The 24,782-nt window shown below is 53.9% G+C and overlaps 1 protein-coding gene across 2 annotated transcripts in view; it reads right to left on the bottom strand.

Annotated features, from left to right (window-relative positions):
• Positions 1 to 17,943, bottom strand: part of LMX1A (LIM homeobox transcription factor 1 alpha) — a 43,702-nt gene extending 25,759 nt beyond the window's left edge. The window contains exons 1-2 of one of the 2 annotated variants that reach the window (XM_059478529.1): positions 17,864 to 17,943; positions 17,105 to 17,287 (exon numbers count right to left, since the gene is read on the bottom strand). In XM_059478529.1, the coding sequence (XP_059334512.1) occupies positions 17,105 to 17,287; positions 17,864 to 17,943 (263 nt within the window). Of the gene's footprint in view, positions 1 to 17,104; positions 17,292 to 17,863 lie in introns of both variants that reach the window. The other variant, XM_059478528.1, reaches the window with a different exon arrangement.
• Positions 17,944 to 24,782: the final 6,839 nt, after the last annotated feature.

The following is a 24,782-nucleotide window of genomic DNA, read 5'->3' as shown; positions in this document are numbered from 1 at the left end:
CTGTTCCAGGAAGGCCAGAAGCCCTTTGAACTCTGTCCTTCTGCTGGAGAGAGTGAAGTGCAGGACCACACACCCCAGTGTGGTTTAGTGCTGGTTTAGACTCACACCTTCCCCAGCGCTGAGCGCTGGCATCCTGAAAACTCCACCGACCCCTCTGTGTGCCAGGCAATTCCACAGCTGATGGACCAAACATCAGCCACTGGATTTGCTCTTTCAAGCCCCAGTGCCTTGCCCCAGGCAGCCAGCAAGGCTATTGTTAGGGCTGGAGGCAGCCCGGCCTCTGTCTGCCTTCCCTGCAAGCTCTGCCCCACGGAAGGATGTGCAATTCCCACCACAGTGCCCTCATTGCATAGATATTGGATTTGGGAAATACTTGAGTTTCTTTTTTTTTTTTTTCTTTTTGTTGCTGCAGGCCAAACAGCTCCTTCCCCACACCTGCCCTTTCAAATGAGAGCCGTTTAACACTGTTTGTAGAGCTAAAAAAATGCCCCAAACCATCGGCATCCCTAAAGCTGGCCCGGCCCCATCCCTCCGGTGGGGAAGAGCAAAGCAGAGGAGGGAGCAAGGAAATGAAAGGCATTGCTGGAGGGGGGAGGCAGCAAACAGCCCCATGTGCCAGCAGCTCCCTGTGATGGGCTCAGCAGCCCCATCCCTGAGCTGGGGAGCCAGCAAGGAGGGGCTGGGGCCCCCCAGATACCTGCAAACATCTCCAGGACAGCTCATGGCAGGAGAGGAGAGATGCAGTATACACCAAATAGGCTCCCTTGCTCTCACAGTTAAATATCTTTGTGGAGCATCCCCCCGAGCTGGGCTGAGCTCAGCAGAGGCACAGGATCCCCCAAGACACTCTCACAAAAAGCTGCAAGGCACCCCAGTGCTGCTGCAATGGTGCTGGCAGCCTCAGGCATCCTCGACCCAGCACCATCCAGGGCTGCTCCTGCAGGAACCCCTGTGGCTTTACAACACACCCCATTTTTCTCCCCAGTGTCACATGTGAAACAAACCCTCGGATAATCCCATTTTCCAGGTTGTAAACTCCCTCCTCAGTGGCTGAGGACACGTGGGGGCCTCCCCTCTCTGCTCTGATGAACTCAAGGCCCTCGGTGGGGAACCGTGTCTGGTTTCTGCAAACTATGATCTAACCCAATTCCCTCCATCCCATTACTTCAGCATTTACAACACACAGCCTCCCCTGAAAATGGTTTCTGGTAAATTCTTTGAAAGCTCTTCTGGTCCTCACATCATGGTCAGGGTCAGCCAGGCATTAATGGCAAAGCATTTTCATGCCAGGTAACTCCTTCCCCAGCAAGACACTTTGCTTATGCTTTTTTAATTCAGGAAGCAATTAATAGCTGCCACAAAAGCAGCCAGTGCTTGTCTTGGGTGAGGGCCATAAAGGCCTGACTTGCCCTGGGGGGTTCTGATGCCTCCATCTCAGCAGGCACCTTCCAGGAGCGTGGTGGTTGCAGAGGTAAACCCTTAATGGCGGTGGACACCTGATGCTGGGAAATCATCTCCATGAAGAAATGAAGAAGAAAGAAAGAAACCTGATGGGAAATCTTCATGGGAAATCTTCATGCTCCCTCTAAGGTGAGGGGCTGAGCCAGTTCAGGGGATCATTTCAGGGAACAGCATCAAAGTCAAACAAACACGAGACCCCAGCATCTTCTGGCTTCTTCCTCTCTAGGCAAGGACTTCATTCAACTCCCTCACTTTGGGACTTGCAGCTCCAAAAGCCAAAAGGTCACAGGAAATGCTGTGGATGAAGCCAGGATTCCAGCAGAATCCATGGATCTGATAGCAAGGGGGAAAACTTTGGTCCCTGGAGCTCAGCATCCTCCGCTCACACCAAAATCCCAGTTCCTGGAGTCCAACAAAGTCTATTCACACCAAAAAAACCTGCTCCCCAGAGCACGGCATTCTCTGATCACACTGAAAACCCAGCATCCCTGGAGCCCAGCATCATCCACTTACACCAAAACTCTGCTCCCAGATCCCAGCAAGCTCCATTTACATACAGAAAATCCCCAAACCCTGCTCCCCAGAGCCCAGCACATTCCACTGACACCAAAATAACATCCCTTGAGCTCAGCATCCTCCACTCACACTGAACAACTGCAACACCTGGAAAGCAGAGGCAGAGACATGCACACCACAGTGCTTCCTCCCTCCTGAGCACACAGATGTCTCTCAGGGACAGGAGATCCACTCCCTGCCTGGAGACCCCCAGGTTTTAGAAGCCATCCCTTTCCATGCTGGCCCTCTCAGAGCCATCAGAAAACAATGATTTCCAGGCTCACCCCTCTGCACTAGACTTCAACCAGCTGCAGACAGGCCCGTGCATATCCTCTTCCTAATCCTTCATGCTCAATCCCTAGACAGTCCCTGGCTTTTATTATTTTCTGGCAGGAGAGAGCACCACGTTAACCCCCGTGTGCAGGCTGCAGCCTGAGCATCTCTCAGCACATCCCAGCCTGGGTCCAAAGCATAAATGAAACGTTTGTGTAGCAAGAGAACTGGTGAGGACCAATTGCCCATTAATATTTGAAACATTTAATTCTTATTTAACAGCCTGTCCTAACAGTCCCTCCTAATTCTTTGATATGGGAATGATGGGCCTCAAACATTTATATTTATATATGTATTTGTATTTATAATTTTATATTTATATAATTATATTGTGTAATATAATATAATATAATATAATATAATATAATATAATATAATATAATATAATATAATATAATATAATATTATATTATATTATATTATATTATATTATATTATATTATATTATATTATATTATATTATATTATATTATATTATATTTGAATAGACCATGGGAGGCTCTTCCCATTGGGATGGATGTGCTTTTCCTGTGAGGGGTTGAAAGCCATGGGACAGGGCAGGCAGGAGCATCACTGATTATTCATCACAACACAGACCCTGCACTCCTCACCTCTGCCAGACCCTTCTCTGCTCAGCAGTTCCCTCAGCTGCAGGAATATAAGATAAATTCCTTACTGGGACATGTTTTAAGGCAAGGAGAAGGAGGGAATATTGTCTCTAAGTGCCCTGGAAGGTTCTGTCCTTGGCATGGTGCTGCAGAACTCTCAGGGAACAGAGCTGCACCTGCCCAAGCTCTGGCTGAGGATTTGCAGGTGTGGGACAGCACGCTGGGGGCACACGAGTTATAAGCAGGGTTTGTATCCCAGGATCACATCCTGAGATGCGGGCTGCAGCCTCTCCATGCAGGGGAAAGCACCCTGAGCTGCCAAGGTGCTGCAGGCTTTGCCCCACAAGAGAGCAGAGGCACAGAACCCAGCAAGGGCTGCAGCCTCACCAGATAGGGATAAAACAGCCTCCATGTCCAAGCCTGAGCTCCTGAGGGCACAGAGGCTTTGCCCAGGAGGGAGCTGAGCGCAGCAGAGGCACAGAAGGCAGGAGCTGCCCCTGTGGCCCCAAGCTCAGCCCTGACCTTGAGGCGCCGCTGCCGGCATCGTATGACCCGTTACAAAACACAGCGGGCTCTGCTCGGGGGTTACACACTGCAGGACAAATTTAACAGCCCACAGCCTTCCCAATCCCACTGAGGAATTCCTGGCACGGGCTCGGCAATCGCCCACCGCTGTAAGTGGCCAAGTGCCACTGCGTTGGTTGGGCTCCAGACACATGAGGGGACATTGCTCCTCACTCCTGCAGGGAAAGATGCTGCAGCTGATGGAGGACACCAGGCAGGATGATGAAAACCCCAGGAGCAGGTGGGCCTTGAACCAGGGAGCAATGGGAATGTGGAGAGGATGTTGCTCCTAAATCCTTTCACTTGTTCCAGAAAGGTATTTAAGGGCTGCAATTAAAAGTTTGCATTGAAGCCAGCCTGACTGTGCAGCTCTCCCCATGAAGTCATCCTTGGGGTGAATGATCAGAGGATCCTCACTCAGAAGAACAAGCAGATGGAATGAAAGCACCCTGAAAGGATGCCCAGTCCAATACCAGGGGATTTCCTGGCCCAGCCATGAGGAGGAGAGGCTCCACAGGAGAATCTGTCCCTGCTGCCACCCTCCCAGCCACACAGAGCTGGTTTTGGAGATGGAGCACATGGATGCTGCTCCAAAGAAGGTGCAGGCCAGCAGGGTGAGAGCAGATCTGGTCACAGCTCAGCAGCAAGCCAGACCCTGCCACTCCCTCCTCCTCCTCCTCCTCCTCCTGCTCTCCCATGGCCCGCCCTGGCCCCGCAGCGCTGGAGCAGCCAGAGGCAGCGCTGCCGATGCTGCTGCAGGGCCCCCGGCCAGCCCCGGCTGGAACCTTGGCGTAAAAACACCAGCTCGGCAACACAGCAACTGGAAAAACACTCAGGCAGCCACGTGTGAGCGAGCACATGGGTGTCAGAACTCAGTGCAGCCCTCCAGGTGTCCAGAGTTACCGAGGACCCCACCGAGGGGCTCAGAGACCCTGGCACACAGCCCAGAACACCTGGGGATTTGATATTCACCCTTGGAGCAAGTTACCAGCTTTGTATGAGGACCTGAAAGTCACACAGGTTTGAATGGTGTAATAACAAAATAATCACAGGGTGAAAATGTAGATTTTAGGATTTTTGGTATGGGGGTTATGGGGACAAGATGGAGGAATCTGGGTGTGTCCAGCCTTTCTCCTTCTTCTTCTTCTCGTTCTCCATTTTCTGCAGTGATGTTGGCACTTTGGGATTGGTTTAGAGTAGAAGTGCACTGTCTAACATAGGTGATAGATATTGGGAATTTAGTGTAAATATGTTATACGTAGTTTGCAGTATAAAAGGACAACAGAGGGTGCCTGTGGCTGCCCTGCTGAGCAGATCTCGGCTGGGCAGAAAGAAAATTTTATAGATAAGAATTAAAAAACAACCTCAAGACCCAACAGTGAAGAGCCCAGACTCGTTCTTCATTGCACGGGCTGAAGCAGAGACATCCTGCACATCTCAGGGCAGCAAATATCAATGGGGACTCCTGAAGCAGGGGAGCTCCCACCTGAGCACTGAGGTTTGCAGCAACGAGCAATGTGGACTCGTGATTCCAAGGAAAAAGGGATCCTGGGTTTGGTGTTTCCTTCCAGCCCTCAGGAACACAAAACCAGGAGCTGCTGCTCCTATCTGAGTGTGGCCTCAGCCCTACAGGCAGTGCCCAGCCCTGTGCTGGCCAGGTGAGGATGCTCAGGGTGTCCCAGCAGCTGATGAGGAGAAAAGCCCAGCCCAGGTTGGAAGCACCAGCATGGAGGCAACGCAGCAAAGATGAGATGACAGAAAATGTCATTGGGCCAGTGGCTATTTTTATCTGCAAGTACCAACACTTAATACTCTCCTATCTCCCACAAAATGTCACTTGAGCTCCAGCAGAAAGTTTACACCACTTGCAGACAAGGGCTGAAACCCGAGCACGTAATCCCTGCTCCAGTCAAAAGTTTTAGTGGGATTCACAGCGTCTGGACGGGGGAAGCTGAGAAAAAAAAAAAAAAAACAAAAAAAAAACAAAAAAAAACCCTTCCCCAGAGAAATGGTGGCTGTGGCAGCACAGAGACAGGACAGGCAGGTCCCCTCCTGGCACCAGGTATTCCCCTGCCATATCTGCAGGGCACAAGGGGTTTTGTGAGCTACCTTGTGGCCTCCTCACCAGCCCAACCAGAATTTCAGTGCCCTAAAAGGGTCTTCAGCAGAAGGGGGAACAGGGAAAGCAAGGCATTCACCACCCCACTCCCTGAACACCCCAATCACATGGGAGATGAAGGGCTGGGAGCAGTGGGGCGAGTCAGTGGGGGTTTGCAGAGGGTCCTCACCAGGATATCACCCTTCTGGGCAATTCCCCACTCTGCAGCAAGCATCTCTAATCACTCCAAACACTCCCCCCTCTCCTCCTTCCCTCTCACCCCAAAGGCCAAACCCTGCCGTGCCTGGGGCGGAGGGGAAGGAGCCTTCCCTCACTTAATAAAGCCAAGGTAGAGCAATGCTGTTATTAACAGCAGCCTGCCCACAGCAGGAATATTGCAGCAGCAATCCCAGGGGAGCAGCCAGGCACTGCCCTGACAGCAGAGGCAATAAGGCAGCCCCAGCACTGCCCTGTGATATTGCAAACACCAGGGAGTCCTCCCAGATCCCCCCTTGCATCACAAGCAGGGCTTAGTGATTAGGGAAGAATGGATACCTGGATACATGGAACAGCTGGGATTTGGGACAGCACCCTCCAGAGGGCTCCTCCAAGAGGGGCAAAAGAGCAGGGGTAAAAAGAGCTCCAGGCATGGCAAAACACGGTGCAGCACAGGGGTGCTCAGAAAATTAGGGTGCCATGCTAAGGGCTTCTATGGAAACTCACAGGAGGAGGATTTTCCCAGGGATAAAAGGCACAAACTCATCTGTGTCTTAGAGCTGCCCCCAGGAGGTTTTTTTCACATCACTCTCTCTGTTTTTTAAATTAAAAAGAGTGGGCAAAGCATTCAGGATGGAGGTACAGGCAAGGAGAGGAGCCAGCAGAGGACAGGGCTGGGTGAGCCCCTGGAAATGCTGCAGGATGCTGAGGAAAGGACGATGGCTTCCCAGAGGGACACACAGCACCTTGGAGGAATCAAATAATAGACACTGACAAGGAAAACCCTCTCCACCAGCCCCAGAAATCTCCTCCTGCAGCAAGGAGTGGGGTAAGGAACCCTGGGGAATACACTGGAGAGGCAAAACGCGCATTCCTGAGATGGCCAAGGAGTGATCACATCCATCTCCCCTCCATCTCCAATTCCTAAGATCCATTTCTGGAGCATCACCAGCCAAGAAACTTTGGTCGGTTGGATGTGGTTGAAGCAAAAAACTCACACAGAAAACCTTATAGCTGAAACTTAAACAGCCTCCACAAACATCTTGCATATTTTCAAGGACACTAAGGAAATTTCACATTTTACCCCCCCCCCCCCCCCCCCGTATTTTAGACTTAAAAAAAGGCCTCAAGGGAAAAAGTTATTTAGAACTACTTAGGAAATACAAAAGGATAAAAAAGCCTGTAATTATTTCTCTGCCAAGGGCTTGTCAGTTTGAAAATCCCCGCTCTTGAACCACTAATCCTCATGGAAAAAAAAAAAAATGCAGCTTCGGCAAGATGCGTTGTTGGTTGACTTTTGCTGCACTTTTCTGGCACAAGGGAACTGAAGGGAAAGGCAGAGATTTGGGTGTTGTTTCATCAGCACCTCTCACCCACAATGTGCCTGATACACGTCCTTGGCTGACAAAGGAGACCTGCAAAGCATCACCCCAAAATGAGCCTGAGAATGGTGCTCTGCAAGCATCAGGCTGTGGAGGGAAGGATCACGGCTGATGCTTGGAGACAGAAGTGCCAAAATAGGCAAAAATAAATCAGTTCAAGGTGGGGGTATACTTACTTTAAAAGCCAAGGATTCAGGGAGTTCCTGGGATGTTTTGTTATGTGGTTGGAAATAGCATAAAGACATTATTGGCAGGGAAAGTGCACTTCCTCTGGAGGATGGGGATGGGCCATCCCAGCAGAGCTGGGATTTGGGGCTCTGCTTTAGCAGCCAGATCCATCACTTCACGTCCTCCTGCATCAGTGCCTGTGAACCTGGCTGGCCACGGAGAAACAAAACAATGCCACAGAACTCGCTGTGTCCCACATCCCAACCACCCTCCCCAGCCTGGAGCATCTCCCACAGGAGCTGGCTGAGCCACCCAGGTCCTGCTGCATGCCAGCACCTGCACCTCCTGGGTTTGGGGCTGCACAGGGCATCTTGGCACAGCAGGAGCCAGAAAAACTTTGTCCATGTCATGGGCAGCTTTCCCACTGCCAAGGATAAACATCTCACACAGAGCCACACTCACCACACAGGGCCCTCCACCCACCCTCGCCCATCTCTGGTGTCTTCTTTCACTCCTTTCTCCTAATCCATCTCCACAAAAGCTTCTCCCATCAGCGTGGGGTTGAATGTCCTTGAGGTAATGCATGCAGGAAGCCTCTCCTCCTTCCCAGATCCAGAGCTGAAACAAGCTCAGACTCAAGAGCCTGACCTCCAAGGCTTTAAGCTCCATTAAACTTTTACACCAGTCCACTGAGGTTGCTCTCTCAGCCTCTCATAATGATGGGGGTGCAGAGGGAAGGAGCAGCACCCACCTGAGCAGGCAGCAAGAAGTTTCAGACAGTGATTTCCTAACCAAGCTCCCACACCCACAGCACCATTTAAAATTATCTGCTCAACAGCACTCCTGCGAGCTGTTGGACACAGGGGATGCCAGGATTTAAATCATCCAGGATTTCAGCTCCCTCCCCATCACCAACCCTGCTGGTCACCCCTCTGGCACAGGTGGGACTCCAGAAAAAGCCTGAGCCACCCCACCACTCCAGAGTCCACACACACCCAAGCCAAGAGGATGGCTGGGTTCAAGGACACCATTCAGGTGAGCAACACCTTGTTCTCCCTGCAGCCAAAACCTGGAGTTCAGCATTTCCATGGGGCAATTCAAACCTTGGCTTGGCTGAATCCTGTGTGAGCCTCTCCCTCACCTTCAGCCCTTGCAGGAACCTACAGAAGATGGTGTGTAAGGGGAAAGGAGGCTGTCATCCTTGCAGGAACCTAGAGAACATGGTGTGTAAGGGGGAGGGAGGCTGTCACCCCCTCCTCAGCACCCAGCACAGAATTGGGGTCCTACACACCTGACAGCAGAGCACAGCTGGCATTCCCTCCTCTCCTGCTGAATCTCCAAGAGCAGAAATGGAAAAAGTGCCCAGAAAAAGTGCCCCAGAAGCAGGCTGGAGGGCAGTTCCAACCCAGACTCAACACAGAAATCATCAGGCAGGAGTTTTGTGGTTGTTCCTCAACAAACTCCCACCTCCACTAGCAGCGCCCATGAATTTATTCATCTCAATCACCACTGCAAACAAGTGGCATTGCCCTCCTCCCATTCAGATAAATCACTGCAGGGGTTAATAACCCTTTTCATAGCTAAGATGCAGTTTTCCAGAATTAAAGGCTTAGCAGGGCCAGCGAATTCCAAGCAGAAATTTTGCCAACAAAAGCATCCCTGTGATTTTACAATGGCAGGGGTTGGAGGCAAGAAATGACAACACTGCCTCTTTCAAATAAAAAAAAAGCTGCTGCAGCTGAAAACTGCCTTCAGGTCCCTTAACCTGTTTCTCTCTCCTTTCCAAGTTTTTCCAGCCAAAAGCTTCCCTGAGCATTCAGTAGCAAAGAGAAAATTCCCACCATCCTCCTCCTGCTCAGCCACTTTGGGCAATGCTATGCAGCGAAAAATCAACTTATAGCAAGGCCCCACTGGCCCCAGGCAGGAAGGAAGGAGTCCTTGGACACACAGGCTCCAGGTCCATGCAAGGATCTCTGAAGCACAACATCAGAGGAGAGGATGCACCTCCCAAAGAGATCAATTGCATGCAAACAATGGATTCTCCAGGAATCGCCCTCGCCTCTTATGCTTTTAAGACTCCACTTTGCTCCCTTACAGGGCAGGGAACCTTGCCCAGAGGGATTTCAGGGGCTCCCCACCCCACTGGGACGGTGGTTGCCATTCCAGAGGAGCAGGGGAGGGGGTTTTTGCACGGCAGGGGCGGGGGGCGATGGTCCCGTGAAAAGGGATTTGTTCCGCTGTCAAGGGAAGGAGAGGGGTGGGGAGCAGAGAGAGACAATGTGGGGACAGCAGTGACATGGAGACAGCTCGGGAGGAGCAGTGCTCACACAGCACAAGGGCTGGCAGAGGAAGCCTCCTCCAGCATCCTCGTTGGCCCCGAGGAAGAGCGGGATGTCATCCACAGCCACGGAGCCACAGGGACCCTCTGGCATTGCTGCCTGCTGGTGTACACAGGAGAGGGGCTCTCCTAATGGTCTGTGCCTTCTCCTGCCAGTCTGTACCTTAATCATGCCAATCTATGCCTGGGAGGAGCTGCAACACAAGCTCAGGCTCACCTGTGGTCCAAGGTGGAAAACACAAAGGCGAGCGTGACATAAAAACCAGGCAGAGCTGGAGAGGCACAGAGGACTCATAGCCAGCGTTCAAACTCACCCAGTAAGATGCTGAAAGCACTTGTGATGATGAAAGAAGCATTTTAAAGCTAGATTTGTATTTCCAGCTACATTTCATGGGTGGCAGAGGCAACTCTCAGTTCTTTCTCTTGTGTGCTATCATACCCAAACCAGGCACTAGTGCAGAAGACCTGACCCCAAAAAACAGGATCATATTCATGGGCACTTGAAACACTCTAATGAAAACAGCAGGACAAAATAAATTATTTGCACTGAACACAACATGAGTCCACCCCTGCACTCAGAAACTCACACATCACCCTCCTGAAAACTCCAACGTTTGTGGGAGAAACTCCCATTTTCAGCCAGCCAGCCAGCCTACAAAAATGTGGAACACCTGAAGGATCCCTAACAAGCTTCTGTTAACAATACCCCAGAAAAATCCCAGATAAGCAAGAAGACAGAGCCACTAGACAGACAACCCCCCAAATAAAGGGGACTGGGGTGCCATCAGCCCAACACTGTGCCCTGCACAGCCCCAGCACAGCACAGCTCAGTCTGCCCCACGCCTTTTGCAAAAGCTTTGGTATCTGGCTGTCCGTAAATATTTGAGGTGGGAAGCCAGGAATTACAGAACCCCTCTCCTGGGCAACCAAGGTTTGACCATCTTAAAAAAAAAAAAAAAAAAAAAAAAGAAAAAAAAATACAAAAACAAACAGCAAACCTCAAACAGAGCTGCAATGAGATGCCTGCTGGTTTCACAGAGACATGTAAGACAACACTGGTGCATCCTTTGCCCCTGAGGGCCAGCAACCCCAGGAGAAGATAACCACAGACCAGCTGGATTCTTTCTGCCAGGAAGCAGGATTCCAACCAGGATAAAAGTATTGAGGAACAAAACTAGGGTTTGCCACGACAGAGAGTGCTGCTAGGCCCCCTTCTGAAATCTCAAATACACAGAAATTCACATTTCTCATGAAAACACATTTATGTTAAAAAAAAAAAAAAATTCAGCTGGCTTCACCCCGGTGTTTTTGCCTTGTAAAACCCAAGTATTTTCTCCCTGCTTTAAGTATCTTCCTCACTCCTGCTACAGAGGAGGTGCTTGATTGAATTGCAGGTAAAGGCACAATCCTCCAGCACAGGCACCATCCCTGCTTCGTGTTTGCATCTGCAGAGGGCACGAGCCAGAGACAAGAGAGCACAGAGAGACAAAGAACATCTTGAGAAGAAAAATACCAGGAGTAATTCTCATTCCCACCTCCCTCAGACACGCTCCAGCGCCAAGTGCTGAGTACCCACCACGAGGTTCACCAGAAGCGGGGAGCTGTGAATCCACATCCAAACTGCTGGGTTTGGATTTCCCCCCCCCCCCCCCCCCAGCCAGGAGCAGAATCTAGGAGATCACCCCTAGACCCCAAATTCCCTTTTCTCCTGCTCAAAGGCAGAGGGGCCTTTGGAGTCCCCCTTGCCACACCCTGGGGTGAGCGTGCAGCATCAGTGCCAGAAACTGCAGTGGGTTTGGGCACGCTGAGGCCACCCCACTGCTCCAGCAGGGTTGGGGACAGCCAGCAGAGATCAGTACCCCCGCAGCAAACACGGCGAATCCTGCCCGCGCAGCTCACACCCAGCACTGCCACCCGCTCCCCAGTCTGCTGGCCCCACCACAGCAGCAGGTTCAGAGCCTGCTGGAGGGCTCCCCCAGGAGCACAAACCCCAGTGGGGGCTCTCTGAAATTCCCCCCGAGTGAAATTCCCATCTCAGCAGAGCCCTCCCTGCGCCCGGCGGCTGCAGCAGGTGAGGAGCCGGCGCGGCGAGGGCTGGCGAGCCGGGGCAGGAGAGGACCCCAGCTGTCTCTCCAGCTGGTGGGGGACAAAATTCTCATCAAAACCAAACAAACCCCTCTTTCTTCCCCAGCCGATTTCTTTCTGGTGCCTTTGTCAGGACTGCAAAAACCTGAAGCGATTCCCACAGCTCTAAGAGCCACGTCGGGGGCTGAGCAGGGAGCACCAGCTCGCAGAGTGAGGGGAAAAAATGTTAAAAAAAAATCATGGTATGTCCAAAATGAGATGGCAGAAACCATTAGGAGTCCCAAGGATGCTCAGGTTGTGACTCTGATGGTACCGACCTGCAGTCTTCAGGATCCCACTGCCAATGGGGTGGCCCCAAAGCCACCCTGTCCCCACCACGGAGGGAGAGCTGACAAGTCTATCTGCCTAGCTCCAAATGTGCCAAACCTCACTCACTTCCAGGCCTTTCTATGAAATATTAATTGTAAGACAAGGCTAATTAAGGGTTGAGAGAAGGGGCAAGATGCCAAATCTCTCCTTTGCTCCCTCTGGAAAGGGGGAGCCCCATGAGTGAGAGGACAGGGCTTGCTGGAGATGGAGGCAAGGCCTATTTAGCTTGCCTGGCATTTCCAGCAGAGATCCTACAGTGGCCCCTGTAACATCCCTCCCACTGCTTCCCTGCTTCCCTGCACAAAAAGTTGACTTAATAACAAAAACCAAAAGAGGTGGTGCTTGGTCCCAGCCCAGCAGTACCAACCATGGTGTCCTTGGTGGGGATTCAGCTGCCCCACAGCCACACTCCTCCCAGCCCACAAGGAGTGAGCACTGTTCCTCCACGAGCTCTGGGTGAGGACTGAGAGGTGTTTGCCGCAGGAAGTGAGGTGCTAGGTGGGGATGGAGAGCAGGGAAGAAGCATGGGAAGCACTACAGGGAAATACTGAGAGATGGGGAAAGAGAGACCACCAAGAGGGATGTTGTGTGTGCTCTGCTACTCTGTCCAGGCCAGCCTGACTGCTCCCAGAGCCTGGCCAGCTGGAGAAACCCAAGTCAGCATCATCCTCTCCACAGGATGCCCTACAAGAAGGGAAATGGGCCTCCAGAGAACATGCTGGACTGCAGCTGGGCTGACCTGTGGCTCTCTGGAGGGACAGTTCTCTCCCATCACCCACACAAAGCACTGAAATTCCCAATTCTCCAAGCGAGACAAGGCATGGTGAGAGACTGCAAACCACCAGGACAAACCCACCACACCACAGGAACTCTCCATCGGGTGGGACCAGGCTGTGCTGAAGCCTCCAGCACTGCCTCCATTCGATCCATCTGGGATTATTCCCCTCACAGCCCTTCCGGGCTGGGGAAGCAGCGCCAGGTAATTGCACAATTCCATGACCCATGTTGAGCAGGATAAACAACTACCATGCTCCAAACCTCTTCCCCTGCCTCCTCTGCCCCAGCAGCTGCCAGAGGAGCCTCCAGCGGGCCAGATCAGGCTACCCCAAGCCCGCAGATCCATCCACAGCCTGGCAGGATCACGCTGCTGAGGACTCAGGCTCATCCCCACGCAAAGACGCCGGGTGTGATCTGAAAACCCAACACCAGCAAGTTCCTTCGCACGCGTGGAAGGTGGAAGGATTTTCATTTATTTCCCTTGGCAGCCGGACACAACTTCAGATTTTAACTCGCAGAGGAGGAGGCAGCAGCACCCACACAAGCCCCGTGACTCCGGGATTTAGGAGGCAGGCGAGGAGAGCCCCGCGTGGAAGCTGGCACCGGCACAGAGCTATCAAGCCGTGCGAAGACAGGGCGAGCATCACACAACTGCCTGCCTCGGCCGGGGAGAGCCCGGCACGGCGGCTCGGGGGCTGCAGCCGGCCCTGCACTGCCGGCGCCCACATGCCAGGCCTGCTCCGAGATGTGCTGGCCATCTGCTCCTGCCAGCCGGGGCTGGGGCCGGGGCTCTGCGCCACGGCTGGGGACGTGCCAAGCCGTCCCGCCGTCGCCACGCTGCCCAGCTGCGCCCCCCGTCATGACCGCACCGCTGTCAGCGGCCCCCAGAACCTGCCACGGGGATCTGCCCGTGCCTCCAGGCCCTCCCTGCTTGGACAGGGCAAACCTACTGTGGGACACCACTAGGCAAGAGGGGGCTCAACGATTCCTTGTTCCCATGAAGATTTTAAAGCTCCAGAGCAGCCCTACTCTTCCCATCGCTCCCAGCACTCCTCCCTGTTTATGGGTAGGTTTGGTGCTGCCCCCCCAAATCTGCCACTGCAAAAACCCAGCCCCTGACCACCAGTACAGGGGCCCCACAGCCGGGTCATGTCCCCAGCAGCCAGGGAGCCGGCCAGGGCGAAGACTGAACCTTGTCATAGTTGAGACTTATCAGGTTTGGACAAGCGCCGGGGGCTGCCGCGGGATTCGGGATGTTCTGTAACGAGCGTCCTCTGCCCCAAATAGACGCCGTCCCAGGGGCACAGGCTTGAGTCGTCCCTCTCCAGGAGCCCTCCCCGTCAGTGCTGGGGAAACTGCTCCAAGAGTGACCCCCAAGTTCCCACACAGCATCACCATCCAAATCACCCCTGGGCCCTGAGTCGTGGCACCCCAAAGAGATGCCAAGACCTGACCTGGCACCCTCGGCCTTTAATCCATCCCTTTCCAAGTCCTGTCCCAAGTTCTTCCTCTTTGTGAAAGACAAAGAAATGTAAAACATGTGTTTAACAAATTCTCCTCGATTTCTAGAGTCCAGCGAGTCAGATGCTCGCTCAAACCCGTCCGTAACACTTTCCATGGGTGTATTTATAACCGAAGGCATAGCTGCCGTCTCGTGCTCCCTCATTAACCCTCTGCGGCCTCGCCACAAACAGAGCTCAAACAGAGAGCACAGAGACGTGCCGGAAAATTCTGCACCTACTCCTCCCTGGGAAAACACCCCAACGTTCACCATCTGGAAGAGAAATCCCTTCTTTCAATTTCAAAAACAAAAACAACAAACCCACAACCAAACACAACCACAGAACACCGACGCCGTGACCGCAGCAGGTTGGATCCTGGCCGCTTCCCTGACACCCCCAGCATTCCACACGCAGCTCTCCCACCCGGAGAGGCCTCCGGAGCCCGGCTATGCCGCTGCCACGGGGAAGATCCGTGGGTCTCCACTGCAAGGAGTGTCAGTCACTTGTGATAATTAACCAGCTCGAGATAATGAGCTCAGTCTGAGAGCAGCGGCTCTTGCTCCGCGCGTTTCGCTCGCAAATCCCTGCTATCGGCGCTGGCACCGCGGCCGAGGCAGGCACGGTGCTCCTGTATCCAGCAAAATGCTCACTCCAAAGGCAGGATGGGTGTTTGGGAAAAGAAAGAAGGATTTTTGGTAAATTAGGAGTGTTATATAAAGCTCTGAAGAGCCCAAAGGAAGCAGTTCTTTGGGACTCTGCATCCTTACCATCACCAGGTAAGGAGTCACACCAGCGGCACAGCAGAGTCCTGCAGGGAGGATGAAAGGAGAAGGGACACAAAACTGCACTCCCATGCTAAAATAATTAATATTAAATGCAAAGGGACAATTAAACGATGGCAAGAAGCAGGCAGGGGCAGGAGGGGAAGAGGCCAGCAGCGAGCTAGGGTTAAGACCATCACACCTCGGGAAACCGCCCGTCGCAGAGCCTCAGCCTCCCGGCTCAGGCAAAAGTCACCAACCCAAACACAGCTGGGAAATAACCAGAAAAAATGGTGCTATCCCTGGGCCTCAGGAAAAATTTGTGACATTTTTTTCCCGCAATCATCCTCGTCCATCCCAGCAGTGAGAGAGATGGGCACAGCAAGAAGCCAACTGCGGCACCGATTTCTTTCGCAGCCAACAGACATCAGAGGAGGGTTTCAGGTTGGAGCCACTTCAAGAGCTCGCAAGCTGCAGTCAAGAGTAAAATCCACATGTGCTGCAAGCTGGAAAGGCATTTCTGGGTGACAGTCACCCCAATTTCCCCTTGATGGTCCAAACAAAAATATGGATAAAGCAGAAAATGAGGACTGAACCGTGGTGGAAATGTATGGGAGCCAGTAGCTAAATTTCTACAGACAAACAAGCAGCACACCCAATATCAACAATTTTTTTTGCCTACAAAAACCCACCCCATGGCACAGCTCTCTCCTTTCCACTCTCACAGCAGCTAATTCTTCCGCTCTTTCGTAAACATTTGAAAACAAGGTCACACGCACAAATTCTGCTTTCAATTTGCCTTGTATCCATAGTGATTAAACTCAGACCCACAATACGGGATTTAAAGGACCAAAAAAAAACCACCCCAAAACACCCAAAAAATCCCAAAACCCCAACTTTAAGAAGGCCTGGAGCTGGGCTAGACCCCGGCACGCTCACCAGCTCGGCGAAGGCCAGGGATGGGAGCATCAGCAATCACTGTTTTCTGCTACAAAAAAGGGAATTAAATTGCAGGGCTTGGACAACCGTGCTATCGCCATAGCGAGAGATGTGGTCCCCCACCTACACCCTCCTCAAGAAACAACCAGCCCAGAGGCAACAAAAATGTAACAGCTCCAAAAACTCGGCCAGGCAGCGGGGTCCGGAAAGGAGAGCAAGAGCGGGATGAGCAGGGAAAAACGAAAGCAGCTGCAGGGGAGGAAAGACTCAGCAGCCTTCTCCCCATTCCCACTGGAATGGTTTGTCTTTTCAAAAAGAAAAATGCATTTCTCATTGTCTTTCCCCCTGACCCCACACTTCCAAAGGGGAAAGCGTCAGGGTTGGGAGGCTTTAAAACCCAAATTTCTTCACCATCACAGACCCAGAAAAGCCCCTGCGTGACAGTCAACATTCCAAATCCAGCAGGGCCTTCCCTGGTTCCTGCCGAGTGCCTCAGTTTCCCCACCAACCAGGGGGGAGAGCAATAGCATTTCCCTGCCTGTGAGGATATTGGGATAATAACCTCGTCCAGGACCAGGTCAGGGAGGATACAACTTTCCTCCTGCCGATGCTCCACGGGAAAATAAAGCCAGGAGAAAATGCTTGACCACATCCCCGCGCAGACCTGGGGCTACCGTGGGTCTCCCAGGCTCCCAACAAAACATCCTCAATTCCCAGAGCACGCACAACCTGAGCACAACGAAACACCCCTGAAAAGGGGAGAACCGGGGGGCAACGAGACCGTGGCAAGGGCTGACACCTCCGGGCAAACACGGGGCAGGGAAAGCGACCGGGAAAGCAGCACCGGGACACCAGTCCCCCCCACCACAAGCTTTCGCCGGGCACTGGGGCTTTGTGGGCGCTGAGAGCAGGGCGAGGGGGGCTCCCCGAGGGGCAAGCCGCACTCACTTCTCATAGTCCAGCTTGCAGTAGAGCTTCTTGTCGCGGTAGAAGCAGGTGGTCTGCAGGGGCTCCTTGCAGGACGCGCACTGGACGCACTGCTCGTGCCACAGGCTGTCGTTCAGGCGCAGCAAGAACCGGTCCAAAATCACTCGCTGGCACCCTTCGCACACCGACTTGGGGGTCGCGGCTCTGCCTGCGGGGAAGGAGCCGGGGGCTGGGGTGGGCGGAGGGAAAGGCGGCCAGGGAGGCGAGGGACGGACGGACGGACAGACGGAGGGTTCCGCGGGTCTCGCTTCCCCCGGGGGTCGCGGGGGGACGGGGGTGTGCGGGGAGCTGCTGCGGGATCCAGGAGGGACCTGTGCCTTAGGGCAGCTCCGCGGGGGACACCTCGCCCCCAATTTCGTTCCCCTTGCAAAGGCGGCAGCGGAGCCGCAGCTCAGAGAGAGGGCGACGGTTTGAAAGCGATATTAAAACGAAGATAAAACGAAAAAATGAATTATTTATTGCTCGATACGAAGGATAGCCCTTCGTTACAAGGGGGATTTAGGGGGACACGCGATTTAATGCGATCGCGGAACGAAGCGGGGGCAGCGAAGGCGGGCGCCGGGGGCACACCCCGGGCGAAGGCAGCGGCGCCGGGCAGCACCGAGCCGGGCAGAGCCGTGCCCGGGCCTCCCGAACCCCCCGTGCCCATCCATCGCTCGGGCCCGCCCGGCCGCGCCCCGCCCTGTGGGGTCCCCAGGAGGGCAAGCGGGGCGCCCCGACTTACCCAGCAAGGAGGAGAAGGGGGTCGCGGGGTCCAGGGCGCTCTGCAAACTCTCCTCCATCTTCAGCCCGTCCAGCATGGTGGGGAGCCGGGCCGGGCGAGGGGTCGCGCCGCCCGCCTGCCAACACAGCCCGGACACACCGCGCTCAGCCCGGCCGGGGCTTCCCCGCCCGCTCCCGGCGCCGCGCTCTCTCCTCCCTCCTCCTTCCCTCCTTCCCTCCCTCCCTCCCAACGGGAGAACCCCTCGGGCCCCCCGTTCCGGCTGCGCAGCCGCTGCCCCGGCCGGGCTGGCTGCAGCCCCCAGCCCCGACGTGGGGAGGCCGCGGGTCGGGCGGATGCGGGGCTGCCGTCGGCGGGGCTCGGCCGCTTACCTGGGGCGGCCCGGGCGGTGCCTCGCTGCCAGGAGCCGGCGGGAGAGGCGTCGGCAGCCGCGGCTCCTGGGGGGTCCTGCGGCGGCTCCGGCCTCCCCGGCTGTAGCGCTGCCCCCCGCGTCCCCGCCGCCGGCGCTGCCCGGGGTGCGCAGCGAGCCGCGGCTCCCTGGACGGCTCGGCAGAGCAGCGCACGGACCTGCGGGGAAGCGCCCGTCCGACTGCTGCCAAGGCACATTTCCTGGAGCTGATAGCTCCCTGCCCGACCCCCACCCCCTGCCCTCCCCTCTCCACCCCACTCGAAATAAGTTTCCTCCCCGCTGTCCTGCCTGGCTGCAGGCACCGGCCGCGCCACGCCTCGAGGGGCCGGCGGCCTTTCCCGGCTCCGGGGTGCACGGCTCGGCCTGGCCGCCCCGGCTCCGCTCCGCTCCCTGCCTTCTTTTTCCTTCTTTTCTTAGAAAGCCAAAAAGAACGAAAGAAAAAAAAAAAAAAAAAAAAGGTAGAGGGTGGTGCCCCACCACAGCGTCTCTCCCAGTAATGAAACCGGCTGGAAATCAAGTCCCCCTTCCAGGAGCAGCGCAGTCCGGCAGTGTTTGGGGAAAGCCGGTCCCCTGCCCGCGGCGCTCCCCGGCGGGGATGCGCTCCCCCGCGCCGCGCATCGCCCCGGGCGCCGCGCTCCCGCTGCTCCGGAGCGTTTAGAGAAAATCAGTGCTGGGACGAGGAGGAAAACAAAAAAGAAATAACAATAAAATAAAAAAAAAATCCCAACACCAAAGCCGGAGAGCTGCCCCGGAGGGCTCGTCTCCAGTGATCCCTGGCGCCGAGCGGGGCTCGGTGCGCTTCGGTTCCGCGGGGCCGCAGGGGGAAGCAGCCCCGGAGAAGCCGAGCTCCGTCTCCTCCAAACCGCATCGCTTTCGGGGAGGGGAAACCCGCGGAGGAACGGTCCCGCCCGGCCGGGGAAGACGAAACTTGGAGCCTTCCCGCAGCCCCGGCGCTTTCCCGTCCTTCCCGGCTCTCCCTTCCCTCCTGCCTGCGGAGTTTCGCCGTTTTTCGGGGAGTTTCGCGGCCCCGCGGTCGGAGCGGGGCTGGGGCCGCGTACCTGCGGCTGCCGGAGCAGCCCGGACGGGGATCCGCGGCTTCCCCGGCACGGAGCAGGGCTGGATCCCCCCTTCTCCGGCCGCGGAGCTGCGAGGGAGCCGCTGCAGGATCGCGGAGGATGGGAGGCTTTTGGGGACCTCACCTCCTGCGCTCACCGCTGACCTTGGCAGCAGGGGCAGATGCGCTCCCAGCCTCTCTGTGGGGCATCCTCGTCACCGAGTGCTCCCCACACCCAGATGACGTGGGCGATGCAGGGAGCGAGGTCGTGTCCTCTGGGAATTCGTAGGAAGGAGAGAGGCCGCAGGTTAGCACGGGCAGCTCAGCGCCCTGCCAAAATCCCCCGGGAGAGGGAAACGCGGTGCTGGGACAGCCCTAAGTGCATCCCGGTGTGACTCCACCGGGAGTTCGGGCAGGGAAGCCTTGGTGCTGTCACACGGGTCAGTGTCACACGGCTCTGACCACTCACATCCAGCAGGGCTGGGCTGCAGCAGGGAGGCTCTTAGGCTCTGACACCTTTGTCTTTGGCTCTCCCGAAGGTCTCCGAGCAGCCACAGCCGAGTGTCAGAGCGGCCAGATCCACTGGAGCCACCTTGCCAAGGCACCAGCCCAGCGAGGACTGACTGCAGCACGACCAGGGGCTCCAGGCACTGCCTGCTGCTCTTCCCCAGCCTGTCCATCCCACAGGGCAGATTTTCCTCACCCAGCCAGGGAGTGGCAGCCCCGTGGGGTGGGAACACCACCACTAGCGCTGCTAAAAACTGTGTCCCTGTGTAGGGCACTTTGCTGGCAGGCTCAGCCCGCCCACCTGATTTTCCCTGCTCAGAGATGCAGGAGCAGCTGGGAGGGAAGGCATTCTTTCCTGGATGTTGCCACCCCATGGTTTTCCTCCTCCTCCTCCTCTTCTCCATACAGGGAGGGTTTGGAGACTGTCTCACCTTTCAGCTCTCGTGTACCATTCCCAGCTTGGTCTATGGAGATCAGGTTTGGGGGCTGAGTGTGTAACACCAGGGTGTTGCTGCTCATGATTTACACACCCACCAGCTCCCACACAGGTCAGAGGTACAGGAGCACAACTGGCCTTGTGCAAAAAGTGGTCACCAGGTGAGTAAATGCAAGAAATACACTCCAAACCCCCAAAAGTGCAATTTCAACATGGGCAGTGGCCCTACAAAACATGGGGGGAGTATTTCAGACTGCTCACTACAGCCTCTGAGGACCAGTTTCCATTATTAGCTCACCCAGAGCTGAACTAGGGGCAACATCAGCAGCCAAAGAGAATTAAACCAGAGGAAAAGCAGGTCTTGCCTTTTCCCTTCTAGCTGTAGGGTCTGCAGGCAGCCAGGTGTTGCAAAAAGCGGGTTGTGCTGGAGAAGTGGATTAAACAGAAGCTGCCAACCGAGTGAGCAAGGCCACAACGTTGGCAGAGGGGCTGCACATCTTCCCCAGCCCTGCTGGGGCTGCCCAGCTGTCAGTTCTGTGCAGGTCCCCACTGCTCACTGCTGGACGGGGACCAGCAGCACTCAGCTCCCAGGTAGCCACAGCCACAGCCAGCAGCAGCCAGATCCCTCCTCCAGCATCACCTGAACCCTGCCCAGCCAAGCAGATGCAGAAAGCCCCAGGAGCAGGCAGGGCTGGCCTCAGGAGCAGGCACACAGGAGACCCAGGAAGAAGATGGCTACAAGCCACCTGCCTTGGGACAGGAGTCACTGAGCCAGCACCATCCAGGTGTCGCAGACATCTTTTCATTTAAAATCCTTTCTTTAGGATTTTTCCTCCTGAGGAGCTGAGAGGCCTCAGGAACAAAATGTAAACGTTGATTCTCTGCTGCTGTGGAATGCAACAGGTGGATCTGTGATTGGTCTCATGTTGGATGTTTACAATTAATGGCCAATCACAGCCCAGTTAGCTTGGACTCTCTGTCTGATCCACAAACCTTTATTATTCATGCCTTTCTATTCTTAGCTTAGCTAACGTTCTGAGGCTAGAAAGAATACCTTTCCTTCTATTCTTTTTTTGTATAGTTTTAATGTAATGTATGTTATAAAATAATAAATCAAGCCTTCTGAACATGGACTCAACATTCTCGTCTCTTCCCTCACCTGAAAACCCCTGTGAACACCATCACAATCCAGGTGCCTCAAATGCCCAAAGCCAGCTTGACACAGAAGAAAAAGTCTTGTCCAGCAGCAGAGATGTCCCTGGATGCCACTCCCCATGCAAGGAGCACACCTCCCTGTCCTGCTGCCACCTCCAGAGCCCCTCGGGGGCACCAGCAGCCCACAGGCTGTCAGATAGCCCTGGGGTGATCAAATCCTCTCCTTTCACCCCTGAAATCCACCAGACCAAGCCTGTCTCGCGTAGAGTTGATTGCACAGAGGGCACAGGAAGAGAGGAGAGAGAAATGGAGTGGCAGCCTTGCTTAGATAGAGGTTGGTCTTTGTCACTCACGCTGATAAACTCTGGGGATTTATCAGGGCTTCTCTACCACGTTTTCCACCACAATGTCTCTTGCCATCATCCCTGAGAGAGGATACACACGCTGCATCCCACTGCCATCAGCAGCAGCTCTGGGGAGCCCCCTCCTCTTCTTCCCCCTGCTGCCTGTGCCCCAAGAGGCACCAAGGGCCTCCCATGGGACAGCAGAGAGCTGGGAGAGGGACACAGAGGGGAGGAGCAGAGGAACCAGGCAGCAAAGAGAGCATCTCAGGAAGCTCAGGTGAGATGGGAAAGGCAGTCCCATCAAAGGGCTCGGCCCAGACAGGAGGTCCTTGGGGAAAGGTCAGTGTTGGTGGCACTCAGTTGGATTCTGTTGGTGTCTTGTGATGGTGTTCACAGGGGTTTTCAGATGAGGGAAGAGACAAGGATCTGATTCCATGTTTCAGAAGGCTTGATTTATTATTTTATGATATATATTGCATTAAAACTATACTAAAAGAATAGAAGAAAAGGTTTTCTTCGGAAGGCCAGCTAAGGATAGAATAGCAAAGAATGATAACAAAGGTTTGTGTCTCAGACAGAGAGTCTAAGCTAGCTGGGCTGTGATTGGCCATTAATTATAAACATCCAAGATGGGCTAATCAAAAATCTACCTGTTGCATTCCACAGCAGCAGATAATCATTGTTTACATTTTGTCCCTGAGGCCTCTCAGCTTCTCAGGAGGAAAAAATCTTAAGGAAAGGATTTTCATAAAGAGATGTCTGTGACAGTGTCTGAGAGTCATGTCAGGTCTACAGGATGTGCCCCTGAATCACCCAGCCCATCAGGGAGCCCAGAGTCAATTTGAACATAAACCAGCTCAAAGTTTTATAGTTTGAGATGTATTTTTTTATTCTCAATCCAGAAGTGCTGTTGTTGGACTCAGTATAAACTGGAGCAGCTGCTACAGAACCCAAAACTCCATTATTTTTTGAAGACCCCTCCACAGAGCATTTTCAGAGGGAGCAGCTCAGAATTAATAAATGCTTTGACACATTTGGCCTGGGCACCAGAACTAAGCTTGCCCATGGTGGGGGGGACCTGCTGCTTACTCAGGAAGCTCATGAGATGTGATGCATGGTGGCAGAGAGAAAATGGCCTTGCACCAGTCATTCCCAGAGCCTGGCTTGCTTATTAATCCCAGAGCAAAGGGAAAATTGTCTGAGCTTGATCTGAGGCTATGAGGGACTTCATGGGGAAACCAGTGACTGGATGAAGCTTTCTTTGGTGTATCAATGATGGGGATTTCTGCTGTTTTATGAAAATTAGGTTTTTCCAGGGCTGGGAAAGCTCCAGCCATGCCAAGCTGCTGTCCTTCTTCAGCAGCTCACACAAGGATAACCGCAGCAGTGAGTTACTGCCAGCTGCTGTGGGATTTGTTCCTTGGGGTGTCCAAAGCCTCCCGTGCTTTGCAAGGCTTGGGGAGGCACAGCTCTTGGACAACACCCCTGTAGAGAGGTCTACAGTATGAATGAGGAATCCAAGGGCTGGGACCAAATCCAGGAGGTTGCATCAACCCTCAGGTCCCCAGTGACTGCAGGCAGAGCTGGGTTGCTCCATGACTGTTTCCTCTGCAGAGGACATTGGTTTGCTAGGGGCACTTTCAGATGAGCAAGTGGTGTCTCACCCACAGAGGCCACGTGGAGAGTCCTGGTCTCTCAGCCCTGCCAGACACAGGGTGGAGGAGTCTGTGGTGTGCTGTGCGTTGATTCTTTTTTCCAAAAACCCAGTAGTCATCTGGAGAAACAGGACAAAGCCCTGCTCAAACTGCAGCCTGCAAACCTTGTGGCCCAGAACCCAGAGTAACCTTCCAGACTGCTAAGAGTGAGTGTGTCCAGCAGCCACCTCGAGGCTTCCTGCCCCCTTTTGGTTACCATATCCATCACTTCCAAAATATCACAGGCAGCAGCCTGGGATTGTTTACAAACAGTGGATTGAGATCAGCATCAATCAGAAGAGAAATCCAATCCAGCCAGCTGGGGACCAGCTCTTAGAAGTTTACATCTCTCAGAGGGGAAGCCTGAGCAGCCCAGGCTGGAGGTGGCCTCCTGCTTCATCTAACCAGTAGTGTGGTGTGGCACCAGCCCAGCACAGCATCTCAAATTCCAGCAACACTTTTACAATGAGCAGGCTGTGTATTCTCTGTATTTAAACACTTCTTTTAACAAAAAAAATGCCTTTTCACTTAAAAAGTATCTTCTTGGTCCATGCTTTTTACAGGTTTTGAAAATCTCCCTGGGTTTTTCTCAGGAGGAAAAGAAAAAATTGAAGCGTTTTTGTAATGTTGGGGTTTTCCCTCTTTTCCTCCGCTCTTTTAAATTCTCCTTTTCCTCCTCTCAGCGAAAAACTGGAAAATGAATCATGTCCCCGTGTGGGAGCTTTAACAAAACGTTTCATTTTTATCCTCCTTCCTTTTCTGCTGTCAGCCCTCCTCTCCCTGCAACCTCCCCGAGCCGGCAGCGTCGCAATCTGTCACGCGGACAGCCCAAGCTGCATCTCACCCCACTGTCTGCTGAGAGGGTCAGGAGGGGCAGATCACTTAACACTACACCTGTTTTATGAATAATAATACAGACAGTTTCCCTGGGTTCCTGGGAGGACGTTTTCCCACCAGGATAAGCGCTGCATATTGAACAAATTAATGTCTTTAACTCGTTTGACTCTGGTTAGCTCGGCTGCAATGGGGAGCTCCAGCAGGAGAAAGAGCAGGAAAGAGCAGGCAAGCCTTTGAGGGTGGTTTGTTAGAGGGTCTTGTTCTTTCCTTCCCTGCAAGTTTCACTCGTGGAAGTGGGAGATTATGAATTTTGGGGTTTGTGAGGTTGTTTCCAGAGGAGAAATATGGAGGGGGAAAAAAAAAGAATGGGACGCGTGAAGCTTCAGGAAAATCAGGAAAATGGAAAGTTATCCATGAGCACACAAGGTCTGCTTCACTTCAAAATGCTCCACCTGGACCAAAATGAAAAACTTTGGTTCTTC

The sequence above is a fragment of the Ammospiza nelsoni genome, chromosome 9, assembly GCF_027579445.1.
Source record: "Ammospiza nelsoni isolate bAmmNel1 chromosome 9, bAmmNel1.pri, whole genome shotgun sequence".
Taxonomy (NCBI): Eukaryota; Metazoa; Chordata; class Aves; order Passeriformes; family Passerellidae; genus Ammospiza; species Ammospiza nelsoni.
This window is presented reverse-complemented; position numbering and strand designations above follow the sequence as displayed.